The following is a 21,882-nucleotide window of genomic DNA, read 5'->3' as shown; positions in this document are numbered from 1 at the left end:
CTTAGTATCTCAATTTATTTAAATCGAATTTTAAACGTATACTAACTATAGTTATATAACTTATAAGTAGATACAACTAATAGCTAATATATTTGATTAGCAGAATGAAGTGGCACAATAGTACCCCGTAAAATGTTAGTCTACATATTTGCTCATATATATTTTAAATATTTTTAAGTTATAACTTATAACTAATTCACTAGTCTAGTAAATTTATTATTTTATTATGAAATCCTCAGAAAAAAGTTTTTGCTTTAGAATATGAAATTAAACAGGTCCATTGTTATACTTGTCATTGAAAAATTAAATGAATTAAAATAAAACTTTATAAATGATAACAATAAAATATAGTTATATAGGTAGGCGCAGGTAGCTACGCCCTATTTATTATTTATATTTAATAATTTAATGAGTATTATGATTGAAAATCCATAGTCATATCTTAAAATAAAAATTATTTAGGTACATAAACCAACCATATTCAATTGTATATTTAAAAAAAAAAAAAACATAAAAATGTACTGAAAAATAATATGAACTTGCTATACCCTAGGGAATAGCGCCTATTCGAATAAGTAATAATTTCATTATATCATGTCATGCTTTCCAGTTTTTTCACCGTTATTAACATGTTAATATTTTATTTTATAGTCGATCAATAATAAAAAATAACAAAAAGTTTTATTTTTTGTGTCTATTACATTCTTGGAAATATTTATGGGATATATATATATATATATATGCAGATTGTAGATTATAATATACGTTCGATTATTTCAATAATAATATTTTATTTATTTTCAAAATACTCTCAGCATTTGTATTTCCAGTAGGCAAGTATAAATACAATCTCAACGATAATAATTTTACGTCGTTGATAACTGATAAACTATTGCTGTCGAGGAGTCCATTTGTGTTGGAATTCTACTGAAATGACTTGCGTCGTATATATTATAATATACAATATAACTTCCGTGGTCCCGTTACCACGGGCGCAAATGCGCCTGAACCGTATACCGTATTAATAGAACCATATGACATATGAAACACACCCCTCAGACAACACTTTGTCAACGATGTTCACATGCAATCATCAATTGGGACACGACGTGACAACTATGCAACAATACCTTTAAATAATTTATTTGAAGTTTAGACAAGCGGGAGCAACACTGTGCACGGGGGGGGGGGGCATCCCTGTACCACTCCTTTCAAACATCAAAATTCACGAAAAAATATTCCGTTTAGCCCTTAGGTGTATGAAATTCGATATTTTTATTATCGTTTAAAAGAGAAAAAAATACTTGTAATTATTAACGCATAAAACTCGCTTAACAATTATTATACAATTATATTCAACTTTATAAAATAAAAATTAAATTATTATACATAATAATCGTGATGATAAAATACCTACCTACATAATTTTAACATTATTATCTGTTGAAGAACTTACCGATCACGCTCCGCTGTTTATTCATTTTTTGATTTTAGAAACTTCAGTTTACTTTAACTTGGTATTTTAAAATACCAGCTACAATTGTTATATAATTTAAGTAGTGTAGTCCCCGTACTACACTACTTAAATTTATGATTATCAATAAAAATTAGAACAAATAGTTACTGAATTATTAAACTTTATTTCGAGCTAAGAATAATAGTTTTTTTAAAGATCTGAGGGCTATGATGATTTTCAAAAATCGCACGCATATATAATATGTAAATAATATGTATATTTAGTAATTAATAATTTACATTAAATAATAAAAGTATAAATATTTTACGTTTGTAAAAATTATCCGAGTATAATTATTGTTGTATTACATGTATTTTATATTTGATAAAAAATATTATTACGGATTATATTATATTGTTTAATAAATCAGATATAACTTTGAATTTGAATGGAAATATATACACGGAGTAAAAAATATATATGAACCGCACGAAGTAGATAATTTAAGCAAACTAAGGACTAAGTTATGGTTTACGAGTTATCCTAAGGAGAGGATGATTGAAATCGAAGGTTGTAGAATGGTATGTGTGACGCAAAAAAAGAAAAGATAGATTAATTTAATTCCTTAGTTAATCGTAATCATAGGTAGTATTAAATATATAATCTAACTATATGTGCTGAGAAAAGGAAATGAATTGGTTTTGTACATGTTTCAATCTAATTTTGCCTTTTGTGAGCTATAGATGGCACACCACAACACCGAGCTCTAGAATTTATCACACAGGAGCGAAGTAACGAGGACGGGTAAGAGAAGATAATAACTATTAATGTTACGTTTGACAAATCCAAGTACTTTAAGGGCACGTGACACCGTGAAGTAAGTTTATGTATCTACATAACGAAAGAGAAGATGCGTAATGGATTCCCAAGTCTTTTATTTGTGTAACACGAGCAACCGAGAAGCCATATTAATATAATACGCTCGATTAGAAAGAGTATGAGATCTAGAAAAAGTAATTGAATGGTATCAGTCTAGGCGAATCCCGGATCAGTAATCCGGGCGGAGAATAAATTTAGTCCGTCCTGCGGAACAGCAGAACCAGTCGGTGACTTGATCCTGTGAAATATTTTGTTATCGTCTGCTAAAAGAATATATTTAGTCTTGCTTAAGCGCTGCGTGAAGAAATTAATAAGAAGAGCAGAGGACCGAGAACGTCCACCTCTAGGGACGCCCGAAGGGACTTCGACGACGCGACCATCGACACCAAATACCTTGACAGATTGCCTGCTGTTTATTGTGCAGGATTTAAACCGTCCGAGTGATGTGTTACTAACACCGAAATATTTTAGTTCATCGACGTGAGCAGTGATTGGTCGACAATGTCGAATGCTCTTGTAAAATCTACAGTGATAATGACGTCTAATTGATGAACAGATTCGCGCTTTAATTTTTGTACGAGTAGAAAGATACACCACTATAGTGACAGTCGATTAACTAGACCAAAAGCCGCGCTGTTCATCAATCAGAACGTGATTAAAGCCAGGTTACGTTTGATGTACAGGTAACACCAGCCTTAGACTCGACACATATCTTGGCAATACGTACAGGATAACGGAAAAAAGTCTTTAGTTGTTCATATTTTTATTTTCTGAAATGCCACCAACTGTGTTCGGGTTAAAAACGTGTAAATTATTATTATTTACTCTTACTCACTTGTAATCAATATAATGACGTAAAATTATAATGTACTTTATTCTAATGACAATATTGTAGGTGACAATCTTGTACTGCTAAAATAGTTACAAACGGTCGGTAGGTATAGGCATATCCCTACCTATCTACCACTCACTCGGTTAGAATTTGGTATCGTCACGTATTATTATAGCAGGTATCTATTATAGGTGTAGGTATATATTATTAAATCCTATTAGTATGTATTTATCAGGATGTAGTGTTAAATCAAATTTAATTGTGGGCGTAGCTGTTGAAAGTATAAGACTCGAAGATTTTTTTATATTTGTTTTGAATCCGTTAAACTAAATGTATTTGATTCTCATCGCTCGGTATACCAATTTGGCCATCTATGATTTAAGCATTATTTTAATTATAGTATTTATTATTTTCTTTATCAGTGTAGGAATCATATACTATAGGAGAGTGACGGATGTCAAAACTATAGTTTTCAAAGTCTGTATAAATGCGTTGTGTTGTAATAAGAAAATGTATTTTTGTGTTTATATACGAGTACAAAGCGATTGACCAAGTATGCTCACCATTTTTTATCCTTAATTTATTAACATTTCGATCTTAAAAATTTTTAAGTACACTTATTTAAGGACCAAGTACTAAGATTTTTATACCTTTAAAAAGGAATGTCCTGTGGTAATAAAAATTTATTATTTTTTTATGATAACCACCCCTCTTCACTATAAACTGTTTATAAAATTATTTTTATAAAAATTTATGTTTTTAAATCAAAATTAAAATAAATAGTTTTTAAGTTATTCAACTTAACGTACTTTGTATAGGTAATAGTACTATATATTAAACATAAAATAACAAAAAAAGTCTAATAGTCTAATGCTTTGATAATTTGTACAAACTACATATTTTTAATAAATTAACATTAATTATTATTATTTTAAAATCGTCATAATCCCTACACATTTCAATCATATTGTCTTAAATAAATTAAGGTTAATAACGTAGAATGTATTTTTTCGAATTTCGATTTATATCATACATAAACATTTGAATTCTCTTTGATAATGGTATAAAAAAAATCTAAGAACTTGAAAATATGTTTTTAAAGTAAAATAATAATTTAAAAAGCAAGAATTTGAATAAACGCAGTATTTAATAAAAAAAAAACAGGGTTGAGCGTACTTGACGAATCGCCCTTGCTCTGTATATATACTTTGTATGACGTTTTAGTAGCGTATACGTTGCGATATATATATTTTTTGGGGAAACCGCTTTTTAGAGCGATCGTAAACTTTTTTTTATCCATTTGACTGATGGATATTGAACACCAATATAATAAATACCAGTGACTTTACTGCAGCAGCAGAGCACATTACGTATGTCCGCATAGAGAAACGCGTGCAGGTGTGAACATATTATTATATTATATCATAGGTTTTTCGTTTGATCATAGCAGATAATATAATTGGTGAAACTCAGCTATTCCAAGTTTCTCACTCTAGTCTTACTCGGGATTAAAGGTCTGGAGGCACACACTTAGTAAAAAAAATATAAAAAAAAATATTTCGTCATTGAATTGTTGAAAAATTATTCCTGAATATCGTCAGAAAACTAATTTAAAATAAAGTAAAATTTAAATTTAAATTGAAGAAATCTAATGAAATGCCCGCGTTTGTTACATAAAATATCTGTACAACTATACTTTATTATTTTTTTTTTGTAATAAACAAATCTTTTATTTTATATTGTTACGGTTATCTGGAAACTAACAATTTGATCAAATAATATTATTCGCGTAGTGCCCTGCGGCCAGTGTTGGTATATATTATATTTTCAGTGCCCACAGTATAGAGCTATATTACCTATTTCTTTTGTACTCTTAAGATTGAAAAATAAATTCGTTTTGGCAAAAAACAAACGAATTCCACAACGTCGAAGTCTTAATACTTAATGTTGGCCTTACTTTTCCAATTCATTTGCTCTCATGATATTTTGGCCTATTCGGGCCAATAATTCCAACATGACTTCAGGGTCTCCGTCGTTTTCTGATGACAAATACGCGTTATTTTGCCTGAAATAAACAAAACGGACTGTTATAAAATATATTATTTTACGCCACAAGTTAAAAACCTAAAACTTTTAAAACAAAAAAAATAAAAAAGAAACAACAACAAAATAATATTTACATTTTATTTTTTATTATACATACATTTTCACAAAACAGACAATACTTAAGTTTTGCAAATCCACGTGCTATAAAATATGTTTCAATGCATTGCAATATCTACTCAATGATCTCGTTGTGTTCTATTAGTGAAAAGGTAGGTAATAACTACTGTAGCTTTACTGACATAACTAGTTAACTATTTATTTGACGCCGGACAAACTTTCTACGTTTTAATTGTACGGAAAAATGATCAGGGTCATGGCTGTTAGTAATTAAAAATTGAAAGTTTGCTTAGTTTCTTAGTTTGTACCAAGAAAGGCAACTGTTTCGAAAATATGAAAATAAAATGAAATAAACAAATAACGAGTCGGTAGAAAATATAAAATCTCCACGAGAAAATGTTGTTTAACTAAAAATAATGTTAGTGAATACTGATTACATTTAAAAAAGTTACCATGTATTGTATATATTTTATCATAATTTATGTTATAAATAGTATAAATATTATATTATGTACTCTTACCGTATTATAAAATATAACATTAAATTATAATTTGCGTACGTACATTTAATTTAAAATAATATTTTGTTTTTATGCGATATTTTTTGTCATGTTTTTATTATTTATTTATATCGGTGTGAGCTATTATTTTTTTTCTATGATAAAGTGTAGATAGATATCTATAGTTATTTTCTCAATATTTATGCACGTGTGTGTTTTAACTGTTTCGAGACTTCAAGAAGACAATTTTCGATTCATCGTCTGTCAGGTTATAATATGATATCTGAAGTAAACATTCAAACTGTCGAAACATTGATATTGGTCTCACGAGTTAATATATTTTATAGATTGTGTATTCAATAAATGTAAAAGAAAAAAATATTAAATAGGTAGGTAGTAAAAAGTAAAAACTTTTTAATTCTATTCATATTTAAGTTTTTATAAGATTTTTAATCATAAATTCATAATATGTTTAAAAACTTAATGTTTTAAAAAAAGCTTAGGGAAAGAAAGGTTTTTATAAGGTTTAGCGCCATGTAGGTATTATATAGATATAGGCAATTTTACACTTGATGTCGGACGAAAGTATTGGGCCAAAAACTGTAGATGGTTAACCTTCAATGATTAAATTTTGTAAGGATTGTATAGGTAATAAAGCCGTTAATTTTAATAAATATAATATTAGTGATTTTGTCACTATCTATATGGGTAAATAGAATATAATAATATTTTAAAATATATTTTATGACTAATAAAAATATATAACTAAACCAAATGAATCATCGTTAATGATTGAATTGTTTATCACGGGGTTTGATCGAGTTACACGATAATAATTATAGAAGGTTACGTACTAATCTCTGTTACGGTGCATCAGTGAAAGATTAATATCAAACGTAGGAATACGAAGGGATTTTAGTGTTTATTAAGACACTTGGTTACCTATATCGAGTAAAATGTAACGTATATATATTGAAATAAAATGGTAATATAATATATTTTACTTTACCGATAACCCGGTAGCAATACGTGGAGCAACGTGTGATGAAACGATTATTTCGGTTATGATGCTCATGTTGCAGGCCGAAAGATCATTATTTTACGTTTTGTAAAGTAATCGAAAATAGTTATAGATACCTATACAATATGCGGAGGACTCCGTGATAATACAAAACCAATGTACGATAACACACGCGTTTAGGGTATATATTATAAATCATAATAATAATATGTTCATTATATAATAATAAAAAATAAAATAGTGTAATGGTGTGAAAACGCCATTATAACAGATTTCACCGAATAGCTGTTTTCGAGTAAAATTGTGTGTCGTACCTATACCTAACCGGCTATACCTAACGTCCTATCAATCCATTTTTATATCGCAATATTCGATGAATGTTTATCTATTGAGATTTTTATCGATAATTTTAAATTAACATTGTAGCGGGTACCTCATCTCCCTATTACTTTTAATCGAATTCGGGTGATTGATTATTAACCGTCAGATTTTCCCGTTGACACGGCCTACAGCGGCAACGGCGGCAGTAAACAAACGGACGATAATAATTCACAACTTCTGATATCACGGCCAATTTCGCCCTCCCCCCGCGCGCTCTACCATCCGCGGAGGACTTCATCCCCCCCACCCCACTGCGAGCAGCGTCAAGCGATCGCAGGGCAGCGGTTCGACCCGCAGCACACGTATATTATTGGCTTATTTCCGAGTGTGGCGCGTATACACACGGCACATACGATTTGGTACTCACATAGTCAGGAAATAAATTTACAGCGCTGTTTTGCGGGCAACGGTTTGGGCCCCCGACACGCGTTATTATTGTGGACCAGAGCCATTTCCGTGATACACACACACACACACATATATATTATATATATACGCGTGTGCGACGTATACGCACGTAGTACTACTGTATATTATTATAATATCGTATCACGGTCCAGACTGCCGTGTGTGGTCGTGGTAGACTTTTAACAAAATCCGGTGACGCCCGGTGGATCGGCAATAGTTTTTCGAAACACGCCGTTGTATGGTTTTATATTAATTATACAGAATAAAAAGTTTTTTTTTTAAATTTCAAACTGTAATCTATTCATATATCTTGTATATGTACCTATATATGTTGTTTATGTCTCGATTAACCTACCTAGTTCATTATTGTATAGTGCAGGGATGGGCAACTGAAAGTTATTAGAGGACCAATTTTTAGAAAATTAAAATTTAGTGGGTCAAAGTATAGAGAGCAAAAAAAAGGTCATTCAAAATATGTATTTTAATTTAGCATAGACGTAGCATAGAGTAGGTATATAGACTTTGAAATTGTACGATGTAATTTGAAAATGTAGCGCGGGCCAGATGCCAGATTTAAAGCGGGGTAAATTTAGTTTGTAGTGATAGTACTCCAGGTATGTTATATAGTCATTTTTCTACACAATCGCCGTTCAAATCGATTGGTTGAAAAGTTAATGTACCGATTCCGTAAGCCGCTTTATCCACTCTTCATAGTTGGAAAAATATTTTGCATCTATAAACTTCTAGAATCCAATGAAAATGTGATAATTATTGCAGGGTGCATGATCTGAACTGCTTTGTGGCGGGTTTCTTTTCTTTATACGAGGTGAACAAGCGGCGATGTCACGCCGACACAAATTACATCTATTTAATCGGCGATGATGCACAAAAAAAAAACTTAATACTTGTGGACTATGGTACAATTTCTATAAATTTTACGAAAATATAATAACGTGCACTGGTTGATTTAGAACAAAAAAAATTATTGCAATTGGTACACAGTAATAATTACTATCCGGACGATCCTCATCGTGTATTCACGAATTGTTTTATAGTGGGTTATCTGTCCGTTTCGATTTCTAACATTCAAAAATCCGGAATAATCACGGTGACACGGGTATTGGTCACTCCATTTACCTCGTATGCAAAACGGTGATAACATTTTTGTCATAAACCTGAGAGATTATACTACTTATATTCTTTACGATTTATAAAAAAAAAAAAACACTAAGGTTATCGGAAAATGATTTTGTGCGTAGCTATAGTTTTGCTTTATCGTCTATAATATGCTAATTTGTTAATCGCACACGGTAATGAATTATGTATATAAATTCGAATTAAATTAAACAAGTCTTTACACATTGTAAAACGTATAAAAGCGTTCAGTTTCACTTATTTAGTCTGCGTTATATATTTGTGTATATTATAATGTTTCTTTTTTTCGTTTGTTGTTTTTTTTTTTACATTTTGTATATTTAAAAAATTGCGGTTACCCTTGTAACACTGGATAAGGTGCAGATAATGATGCTGGGATAGTGCACACAAGTATCACGACCAACAAGCCACACGCCACCGAAGCTCCCATCATCATGTTTCCTGCGAACATACTGTAAATAAATAGGTTTTATTAAGTATTCTGTAGTAAATATAATTTGACAAAATACAGTAAATAAAAACATGTGTATATTTGTATTTAAAAACTAAAATAAGTGTCAAAAGAAAGTAGAAAGTTAAATGTTATTATGCTTTACATAATACGAGTATATATGACAATGAAAAGGTAAGGAAATATAATATCTCATGGTAAATATGAAGATGAAAAATGTCATGCACATCGAAATATAACTTGGTATGCTTCGTTTTTTTTTTATATAATAATATTGTCATAGTCAATAATGACAACGTTATGCAGAAAGTAGCCACGATTTTCGTGTTTGTATTAAATAAAATATTGAAGTTTTACAAACATCATTAGAAAAAATGTTTTATGTACATACATGCATTGAAGTTTAAGTGTTTCATCTATTTTTATTTATTCGATACAATGTTTATGTTATTATTACGTATTTGAAGTATATTGTAAATTAAAATAATAAAATAGTTAAACGCGAGGTAGGATCGTTGTTTCCGCATTCGTCGTCGCGTCCGTGTAAGTGTATCACATTTGCCTATTCATGACGCCGTCTAACTTTTGTTACGAACTATTATTATTATTCATAATATCTATATTATAATAATAATATCATTATTATTCAGTTACACATACACTTTTTAGGAAAAGGTCATATTTTTATATTATAGTTGCGGCGAAGTCGAATATATTCGTTTGAAACTACTGTAGTAGAACATCGTAATTTTTTTTCTACCGTAGGTTTTAGTCTGTTTGATGTTTTTTTTGTACATAAATACATAATATATGTATATAAAAATCAATTTATACCGTTCTTCAATAAAGCGATCCCGAATACAGAAAATATGAGTTTTATACCAAACACGTACTCATACAACTTTTGAGTATATTTTAATATGTTGATGGCGTATTTTGCATAAATTTGTAATATAGAATACAGCATCATAATCACAAGCTGAAGTGGCATTTATTAAGTTAAAACTACGTATTAAATTTATGTTAAGAAATAAATCAATTAATAAATCTTAATCTAAATTCGATAAAAAAAAAAAATGCTACGTAAATTATATGCATAGCGATTCTTATAAAGTAACATTAGTTTTGTCAAAAAGTATTAACACTATATTTTTATAATAACTGAAGTCATTATAAAACAACATTTATAAAATATTTATATTATTTTGTTTTTTTAAAGTTTTACTTTTTTGAATGCCAGCATTTAATTTAGTATTTAATATTTCACAGTAAAATATATTTTTGAGAATTAAAAAAACAAAATAGAATTTTGAACGAGTATTTAATAAGTTAAGAAAATTTAAAGTTTTGAAGAACGGAGTGTTTTGATGGGTACAGTGTACTCTTGAGCCCTTCGATTCAGCTCATTTAAACTTTAAATACTTATAACTTGTAAGGTGTAAGTCTTAAGTCATAACTCATTAAATACTCGTCCAAAATTTGATTTTTATATTTTGTAATTCGTAGTATCGTAGTTATTATGTCGTTATATAAGTTTACTTGGTAAAATTGTTATTCGATATTAATGGGAAGATCTAAAGTGTTTTAGAAGTAAAATATTAATTATTATATGGTACACGATTTTTAAGAATTATTAATAGTTGGTAACTTGTATACATAATTTTGATGTACTAGTTATCTACAGTAATTTTTACCGATATACGAAATTTTGCTACAAACAATTAATAATTATTATAGTTATTACATTTATTAAATCGAGTGACAATATTACAGCATAGGTATCTATTACCTATGTATTATATTAAAATATCAAAATCTTTTTGTAATGGCCAATGGGTTGTAGTAGTTTTTTATATTGATATTATAATCTTTTTAAATTAAATTTTATAAAGTTTTGGTGACTATGACTATTGACTCTAACTATTTAACATAAGTTTACACTTTATCTTGAATTACATTATGTATATATACAAATTACAATTTATTAATTAAATTAGACTTAAATAAATTTATTATATAATGATGATTAGTGTATAAACTATAAAGTAAGAGGTTAACAATATTTTTTTCAATAAGACTAGGATCGTTAATATGAAATAGGTGATAAGACTTCAGTAAAAACTAGAAATATATTATAATATGACATGGTATTAGTCCAAAACACGCAATGAATTTATACTATTATTACGTATAAATTATAATAACATTAAAATATGACGTATTTGTTCTTAGCATTTATTTTAAAACTTTAATTAATTATTATTATTTTTTAAAGTTTCTTCAACAATACCATCCGAACTTTTAAATTTTAGTTATTAATAAAATTCTCATCTAAATTCATATGGACCTACGAACATTCAAAACAGCCCCATTTTTCACTTATAACCCGTAATACGTTTAATCAAATTTAGTTTACGAGATACTTTACTATTTAATAAGCCAAGTGGCAGTTCTACATTTTTATTTTTAAATAAAAATTAGGTACCTTTTTTATTATATATTATAATTGTTATGGAGATGATTTTTGTTGAAAACGTTGGAGGATTTAAACCGAAATATAAAGGACTAGTTTTTGAGTAGGTACTTTATTATACAACTACAAGTATTATAGATCTATATGATTGTTATACGGTGGACGGTAATTATATAGTTTAATAAGTCTGAAACTACTTATTAAAATTTCGATTTAAATATCTGAAAATGTTTAAAAAAATGAAATAAAATAAAATAAAAAATAATCTGCTTTACAACTTACACTTTAAAAAGGCAGTTCGTTAAAAATATACGAGTTTTTATTGCCACAGTACATTCTTTAAATGGTAATAAATCTAAATATTTGAAAATGATCTTTAATAGTATATTTAAAACTCTAAGAATCGTAATTTTAATGAATACATTATTTAATGATAAGATGAAGACGAACATGCCGGGTTAGTGGTTAATCACCCTGCACTCGGTTGATTGGATAAAAAATACCACCGTGGTGGTCTGAGCGCTTTGTAAATATTTATAGTGTTCATTGCGCTAATAACGTGTATAATTAGGCGATCATCAAAACTGGTGTCATATTATTTTATTCGTAATCATTATCAAAGGATTTAATATTATTCATAATATTAACGTAGGCGCACCTAATATATATCCATCGCGCTGCTCTGCTGGGTTCCGAGGGGGTCATATTTCCGAATAATTATATTTGAAGTTCGTGATTCACACGTGTACCTACCACAGCAGTTATTGCGCGTTAAACTATTGAAAAGTAAACGCGCGTAGCCGACGCATTGCACAAAGGCTTAGTCAATATCGCAGAATAATAATAATAATAATAATATTATATAATACGTCTCATGTGTTTTCCCGTTGCGCGGTTAGGCGTCTGAAAACAAAGGTCCGCTGGCTAATAACATTGTAAATATTAAAGAGCCCGAGGGATCAGTGCCGGCCACATTCGAATAATTAATATTCCGTGCAACGTATAGCTGGCTCGAAACCAGAGAGTCTGTAGATAATGTAACATTATTATATTATTACATCACACATTTTGTTGACAATATGGCTATGGTGTACTCATACGTTAAAATACGGTTGCACAGGTAGGTGGATGATGGTAATATTATTGTAAAAGATCGGATTTCATGTATAATAAAGCATTCGTGCGTTCTTAGAATTACACACCAAGAGATAATTACGCGTCTTAGTTGTATGAGCAAAAGATCAGTTTGTTCGAGGGAAAAAAATTACAATTTTAAATTTTCGATTTGTTTTTCGTAATTTCACATCAAATACAAATTTATTGGTCGCATAATTCAAGAATTTACAATTTCGTAATTTTGTATCTCGTTTTTTTCTGATTACTTATACATAAAAAAATTATTCTGTTTGTATTGTTTTTAACTTTAACCGTCAACTATCGAGCTGTTCACGCAATTGTTTAATCTATTTTTAAATACTTATATAATGTACAATTGAATTGAATTTCGTATTTTCCATTTAACTTACCGCTTATATAATTTTTATTTATTTTATTTCTATTATTTTTTCTTTTAAAAGAAATTGTTAATTTATATGTTTTGTATTTTTTATATAACTCGATAATTTTTGGAGAACATTTTTAATATTCTTATTGCGTGTTTATTATTTTTTTTATTCATACGTTAATTTGGTATGTACAAATACAACTAACATTAAGTTATTTTTACATCTTGATAAATAAAAGCTATCAAAACATATTTTCTATTCATATATATAAGTGACTCACAAAAATTAATTATTATGATACACATATCAAGCTTTCATATGACATCAGTTATTTACAACTATTTCCTCTCAAGAGTACATGCCGTTGCTTACTTGGTCTGGGTACCTCTGTGTTTAACGTGCAAAAAAGCCACTAAAGATTATGTGAAATAAGAAGGAACATAGTGTAGAAAGCATTTTTAACAAAATACTAAGTCACCGTACAATATTAATGCGTTACTTAGATTGTAATAATAAAAAAAAAAAAAATAATTAACAATTTCTTAACTCAATTAAGTTAAATTGTTTTCCATAGAAACTGTCTAATAATGTATTAAATAATTTCTAACTTTTTGAATTAAATATATAATTAATTATTGAATAATTACTGAACTCAAATGAATTGAAGTTAATGAAAATAAATTAACTTACCCACCTTCGAATTTATGCATATGAGTAGGTAACTGTATAATAATATGCATATATTGCAACATTTTTTCTTGTTACAACGATAATATGATATCAAATTGTTGTGTATGTGTAATGTTAATGACATTTGAAATGAGTATTATTTCAACAAAAGATCGTTTGGTGGCAAGTCCTTTTGTTTTATCTTATTATTTATAATATGTATTCCCTACTAAGAGAAAATAGTTGTCTTGTAAATGTTCAATGAGTAATCAAAAAGTCAACACCAACAACATAGATGTTTAATAATAATAAAGTTTTTAAAAACTAGACAACTAAAAAAATGTAGTTTTTATAATCTAGTATTGTGTTACCGATATAATTGTATATAAACAAATTAGGTCATCAATGAATAAAATGATTCACGTTGTGTATGTTTGAATATACCTACCTATGAAATGATGGAATAAAATAAAATAGATTAAAATTGAAAAACCCTGCCATAATATTTAATCGTAAATGACTGTTTTTAATTAGAATTTTAAATATTCCTATCTAAACCACATCGATATCTGATTGTTTTAAATATTTTGTTTGTATTTTAAATTTTAATACGAGTTTAAGTTATAAAAACAATTTTTATCAAAACGCATAATATTAATGAAAATCAAGTAAATGTAACGACAGAGTTATTGGTGAGGAATTACAATAGTGGTGTATATTACTTTCATATCTGTGATTAGATTTGACGTGAGTTACAACGAATTGCAGTGCAAAAAATAGTTGTGTACGGTTTACTCGGGTCAGTAAAAAAACCGAAATGTAAGTCAAACGGGACTAATAGAACATAAAAATTTAATATTAATTGAATAATTAAAAACGATTGCAGTGACTTATATTAAATGTACCTACTAATAAATTAATTGTGTAAATTATAGCAATAGATCAAATGACTACCACACGAGAGAATTAAGAGGATTATTAAGAACTTCGGAGTGCAATGTTTATTGTCGGCTTTTGTTGTAAGCATACCATGAAAACCGTGAATTAATTAGTTCTGCATTATACATATAATATATCAGTGGCGAAACCAAATGCCAAGAGAACAACCGTACCAAAGGTAGTATTATTTAAAGCTGTTACTACACGCTTGCTAGTTTGTTCACCACGCAGATAGGGTATAATATCTCTCGGAAAACAAAATAATAGGTACGTAATATTGTTGGTGTAGGTACATAGAATATTATTTTACGTTATAATTTTGCGAGAGTGGAAAAAATATCGTACAAGAACGTTTCATAAGCTGTTTAATCTTATTCGTTCATTTAAAGTACGAGTATTATAATAATAAATACTATTATAAAAGCTCGCTATTGTGTGATATTGCCCACATTACGTTTTTATGTTGTTAATAACAAAACATTTTTTTTTCTGAAACACGATTTGATAATATCTTACAAAACAATTAAGTAAACACTTTATTTATTAAATACTATTAATATTAAGTATATTATTTTAATATAACAATTTGCATACTAAAGGGATAGCTCTAAAATTTTTTTTAAATAATTAATTATAATTTGTTCTGTAGACATCAGGTTTTTTTTTTTTAAATTAAGACAAAATAAAGGTGGTGATTAATAATTTGAAACATTATAGCTTCTGTATTATTATGAATGCATATTAATATACTGCAGGACTAATGGCTTAAGAAGTTAACATTATTATTATAAATTAAAATTAAATTTATTACAATTATGATTTTTGGAATTTTGAAGTACATATGAAGATCATATTTTTAAATACTTGCTACTTTTTATACCACTTATACTCTCTGTACCTGTGCTTATACAGGCGAGTCGCGATAACTCGAAGTTAAAGGGATATGAAAATTCGCTTCGAGATATGTATTATTCGAAATATCTAATTCGAATTTATATTTATATTTCTATAAATATAAATATAACAATTTATTTTAATAAATAATTATAAATATAATTCTATAAATTATTTAATAAATAAAAATCGAATTGTCAAGTATTTTAAGTTATCGAGATTTGAGTTATCATCGTAACTCGGCTGTATGAAGTTTTTTTTTTAAATAAAGACTACACTTGTTCAATGTTTCTTATTGAGAAGATGTTGCACCCAAATCGAAATTTTTGTATGATATTTTTGAAATTTTAATACAGGTATTTCATTATTTCACTGAGAACGAGTAGTTTGTTTTTGATAAAAAAATTAAAATTTAAAAATATTACATCACAGCGCTTAACTTAAATCTAGTTTTGTGTAAGTGTGCAAACTTTATAATCACATAAAACTTAATAATCATGCGATTTAGCAATTGCGTTAATTTATCAAAGTCAATCATCGGATAATGTAGATTGACTACATTTAATTTGCTTTAGACTCTCAAACGAGTTTGACATTATTCATGTCAGATGAGATGTTTTTGACAATTTATTCACAACGAAATTACTATTGGAAATAATGTCTCGCAAGAATTTTCTTGAATACAGGTAATCCCGAGAATAATAATACTCTAAAAAACTCTTTAAATGATTTAACTAGGTATTTAGTCTCTTGTACAGAGTGGTTTGTGCTGTAATAATGATTATATTTACAGTGTCAGTAATAAATCCTTCTTGTATGTATATATATATGCATACATTTTTACACATTTAGTCTTTGTCTTGTGCCCAGTATTGAGTACTTATATTGTTTACAATTGTTGTTAGCGTGTCTTTATTTTTTTTACATTGCATTGTTAATTAATTTCTTAGACGATAGTAATAATTATTTCACTGCACCTTTCGTGAGTTAGACATGTTAAACCTTAAGTCTTACAGTATATAACATCTACATAAATAACTGTAATTTTACTTAAGTTAAAATATTCGAATATATAAATCAATTACCATTAAGTCATTTATTTTCCCAACCCTCCCTAAATAAAATATAAATGAATATTATATTATATAGCATTGATATATCATAGAAAGATTTATTACTGTTTTAAGTTATTTATAAATTTAATTTTGCTTTTGTCTCTTCTTGTAGTATTTATTTTTGGTCCTATCCGGGAGATGAAAATACATTTTTTAGAAAATAGTCTATATTTGATTATTTAACTATCATTTATGTCTTATACTTTTACGAATAAAAATACCTAAGTATTAAAACATATTTTATAATGCTCATTGTGGTTATGCGATTTTTTTTACTTATTCAAAATGCTTAATATTTAGGTGCTTATAAATAAATAGGAAACATCACCAAGCTAAAATTCGACCAAATATTCGCCTACGCATGTTGTATGCGTTATGCTTATCAACAATAATATTATATGATCGTTGTTTATAATATGTATTACTATAATACCATACTATTTAATATTTAAAATCAATAATGAACATGCGGGGCCGTTGCAGCGAAGAACATTGACGATAATAACTTTTTGAACACAAAGTACTGCGCAAATATATATAACCGACAATCATATATATTAAAACCAACGTTGTTCCACTATTATAATAATATATGGATGTATTATATCGTTTCGGAATTGTGTTTCAGACATTATTCGTACAAGCGAAATTGGTTGCTCACAATATATAGGTATATGTCTATATTAATATAATATATTATGCACGCACGCTTGCAAGAGTATCATAAACCACGTTACTTAGCTTCAATGGTATTTGAATTTTGAAATGCGCGTCCGTATGTAATAATGGACAGAAGCCGTGATCACATGACATTCTACTGATACATTTAAATTTATAAAATGCTTTTGATGTTCGATACGTATTATTTGTTATTTTATTTCAATATCTATATTTAAATTTTTTTTATCAATAATTTTAATAATTTTCATACTTTTCCTTTTGATAGTACCTTATTCATTGATAGAGAAAATTGTTCAAAATTATATTTCCGGACATTTTGCTTTGGAATAATATATTAAAAATAACTTCTGTCATTAAAGAAAGTAATAAAAAACTTAAAATTGTTAATGAAAAAAAATATTAAAAAATATAATTTTAAAATTTCGTTTTGTAAGGATTTTATATTATATTCCTAAAATAGTAATAAAGTATCGATACAATACTGTCTTAGTGTGTAAAAACAAATATGGTATCCTTTTCGTAATAATTTAATAAAAAAAATATCGAATTTATCAGCTAATTTTTAGCAATATGGATATAAACCACTTCATTTAAATGTAGTATACTAGTATATTAGGTATACGGTTTCTTTAAAACTAAAAGAATATTTAATTAATTTTTAACTAACTTACAGTTTATTATTAAATATATATTTATATAAATATAATTTTATTTAACCCAATCCAACTGAAATAGGCATCTATAATATCATCTTATTTTTAAACTTTAAACCTGCAGTTCTTCCTTTTCATCATCATAGCAATATTAGCAATATTAGCAATATAATTAGCGAGTTTTGGTTCAATATCAACCAATAATTAATTGTCGTTAATAAAATAACTATGCATGCATTGTGTGCCTAGTCTATCAGGTATCTATATAGTTATATTATACCTAGTAAACTTAACACTAATCCTCAGTTTATTGTTTCTGGTATGGTATTTGTGTAGTTTATATTGTGTTCTAAAAACTGCAGTATGCACAGTGTTTTACTCTTTATAATACCGTATTATATCGATAATATTTAAAAAATATACTCTTTCTTTTGGGTTTTTTTTTTATTATTATTAGGATAAGCTTCGGCTCCTAAGCTATTGGCTTTATTTTTTATTTTACTGACTTATATATTACATGGAAACGATTATGATACCTGTATTAACGTAATATTATTTCCATATAGGAGAGATATTATTAAAACCATACGTGATCGAGATTTTTTTTATAGTTGTGAAACGCGATGAAAAAAACAATATTGTGTAAATATAATCCCGTATTATAGTCAGTGATTGGGGAGGGGGTAGTTTGTGTGACTATTGTTAGATGATAGTAAAAACTAAATTTATATAATACAAGTATTATTCAGTAATTGCAGCAAAATACCTTCCTTCTTAAGGGGATGTAATTTTGATTGTTATTTATTAAAAGGTAAATAACTTCTACATAATTTTATATTATTTTATCAATGATGTTTGATTTCGTGTTAAAAAAACATAAGATCAATGTTTAATTTAAAAAATATTTTTAATTTATTTAATTTTTGTTCGATGTTCAAATTGCATTTTTCATGTAATTTATATAATTTCTAAACAGATGCTTGAAGATTTATTATAAATATTTTAAAACGAAAATTTTGAAATGAGTACCTACCTAGTGACCACAGCTTGTTTAATATATTATTATAGGTGGATTATCAATTATTTGTGCTTGTATCATATTAAGTTTAATACCGTATATAATTTGATCTTATCATATTATTAATAATAATCGAAGGACGGTAAAATAATACAAAGGTACTTCAGACTATTTAATGTGGAGTTTCCGTTTACCATCTTCAGGACAATATAATTTATTAAATTAATTACAATGTCTATCAAGTAGAGTCGTCCGACGTGAATTTGTATCTATTCAAATGAATGTTTTACACAACTAACTACTGTATGCCGACAAAATAATCTGATAAAAAAAAAATAAATGAAAAAAATAACATTTGCTGTCTGATTCAAATAATATTATGATACGGCGATACCTATCTATACTTATAACAGGTGTAAAAGTTTAATAATTATCGGTTTGTGTAAAATTGTACGAGTAGTGGTATTGTGGTAAGCGTTTGAAGTCTTTGGAGCATACGAAGTTTAAATGGATTTTTGCACCCGCAGAAAAGCGGCAAATCCGGTGAAAGTTTTTCGAAAATAAGTACACGCATAAGGCGGAAAACATAAGAAAACCACTGCCACAAGAACTACAGGTTCCAACCACACCGAACGAAAACCGACCGGAATTGATGTGGCCAGCTCCCCGCAGATATATACGTATTATAATATAATAGTTGTGGCCGCGTGAGTTCTCGTTGGCATTGAGGGCTTATTCTCGGACATCACAACTAGTATTTCGATTTCAGCGGCGATATTTGTTTACGCCATCCGTGATTCGGCGGTGTTTTTTTTTTTGTTCCCGAATTTTAGAACACGCCGATTTTTATCCCTCGGGATTGGCCCCGATTGTCATTGACTGATGTACCGAAAAAAGACAATACGTACCTATACGAGATATATAGAGCCCTAAAAGAAACGAAAAAAAAAAAAACAAACGTAATATGCACTGTTATTGTACTGCTGTATGTGTTCACGTAAGTACGACTGCGGTACATATATTTTCATCATCCCACCGAAAGTTTGTATTACAGAAAACTTGCCACTACAATAATGGTCGTAGAGATTTTTCTTCGATATTGTACGCGTCCGCCGATTTCGGGGTTTGTCGTGGAATTGAACGCTTATACGGATGCTGTGACCGGAATTATTTTCACACGTCATGAAAAACCATTTTTTCTCCATTATACTACGCGCGGGGGCACACATATCAAAAGTCAACGAGAAATATTACTTAAACATTGAGTTTGTTAATTTACGTCAAAGTTTAGAACATGATAAGTATTAGGTTGAAGTTCGGAGTTAATAAATATATAGTATTTTACTAAAAGCTTCAAGTTAATATGGAAAAAAATATTGACTTAACTCAGTTAAAAAAAGTTGATTGGTTTTATTTTTTATCAGAAACATCAATGAATGTGCAACTTTCAAGTTACTTAAATAATTTAACATTTCGTTAAAAATATATCCTAATATTCCTTCTAATTACAAACTGTAATGACTTAGGTAATTATAAGTTTATATTATAATATAGTATATAAGTTTATATTTATATTGTTTATAGCTCAATTGAATAAAAAACACTAAATTTAATTTTGCCCGAAGTTATAAATTTGTATTAATATATTTTTTAACTTAATACATACCTACTTGTATTATATTTTAAAATGAATTGAAAAAGACTCAGTTTAGACAATGAACAATTAATCTAGTAAAGTTATTGAGTTTATTAAAATAGAAAATAACTCGAGTAAGATGAAAAGCTTAAAAAACATTAGCTTTTTAACTTAGTTTTGACTTATGCTCACTTCTATTATCATCTCACAGAGAATTGTTTTATTTTCAGTGGCTTATACTGCTGTTTATTTTTTGATGGCTTGAATACGTTTGGTATATTGTACGTATAATATGATATTGTTGACTAAAGATACTTAAGTATCTAGTACTTTTGGTTAGGTTACTTTTCTACTTAAGTTAATGTTGTAAGTACTAATTATACAGTTCTACAATTTAAATTTATTTGCATATTCGAAGATAGTTTAAATTACTAAAATTAAAACATTTCAAAACATTTTTGTAAATGTTCTGTAGTTCTGTAGTAATGTATTATGAATAATTTTATGTATTTTTTTTTAAATTTTTATCTTTTGTTTAAAATAACCATATTTTATTTTGAATTTATAACATTGTGATGCGGTGCATATATAACCATGATAAATTATTCAAAAGTTTCTAAATCCAAGTTAAATTAAATTGACATGAAATGTTTTGAAAAATCTATCAGACCTCTAGCCTTTAAAAACACAAACATCAAACAGGAAACCTCGTAGAAGTTACTCTTCTCAGAGAACTTTAACTTTTCAGAACAGTTATTACCCGAAAACTTTTTCAATTCGCTGATGATAATTTATTTAGACGTACAATATGAAGTAAATAATTTTTACTTAAATATAAGACTGTTATTGATAACAATACGTATATGAATTGTAGCGTTCAGAACGTGACCTAACTTCTATTCCAAATTTTAATATCAATTTATTATATTAAAAAGTTGTCTTATGCATGTGAAATTAATTAAATTTAATCAACTTCAAGCCAAAGTGTTTTTTTAAATCATAACGACAAAAATAAGTCAATTATGTTTAGAATTTTTATATAAATATAGTGTA

General features: G+C 27.9%; 1 protein-coding gene across 1 annotated transcript in view; it reads right to left on the bottom strand.

Annotated features, from left to right (window-relative positions):
* Positions 1 to 21,882, bottom strand: part of LOC132928727 (diuretic hormone class 2) — a 46,445-nt gene that overhangs the window by 4,607 nt on the left and 19,956 nt on the right. Inside the window, exons 2-3 of the mRNA XM_060993586.1 lie at positions 9,134 to 9,247; positions 5,125 to 5,232 (exon numbers count right to left, since the gene is read on the bottom strand). Of these exons, the coding sequence (XP_060849569.1) occupies positions 5,125 to 5,232; positions 9,134 to 9,246 (221 nt within the window). The 5' untranslated portion in view covers position 9,247. The remainder of the gene's footprint in view (positions 1 to 5,124; positions 5,233 to 9,133; positions 9,248 to 21,882) is intronic.

This window comes from Rhopalosiphum padi, chromosome 4 (assembly GCF_020882245.1).
Source record: "Rhopalosiphum padi isolate XX-2018 chromosome 4, ASM2088224v1, whole genome shotgun sequence".
Classification (NCBI taxonomy): domain Eukaryota; kingdom Metazoa; phylum Arthropoda; class Insecta; order Hemiptera; family Aphididae; genus Rhopalosiphum; species Rhopalosiphum padi.
Note: the sequence above shows the minus strand (reverse complement) of the source record. Positions and strands in the feature narration are given on the sequence as shown.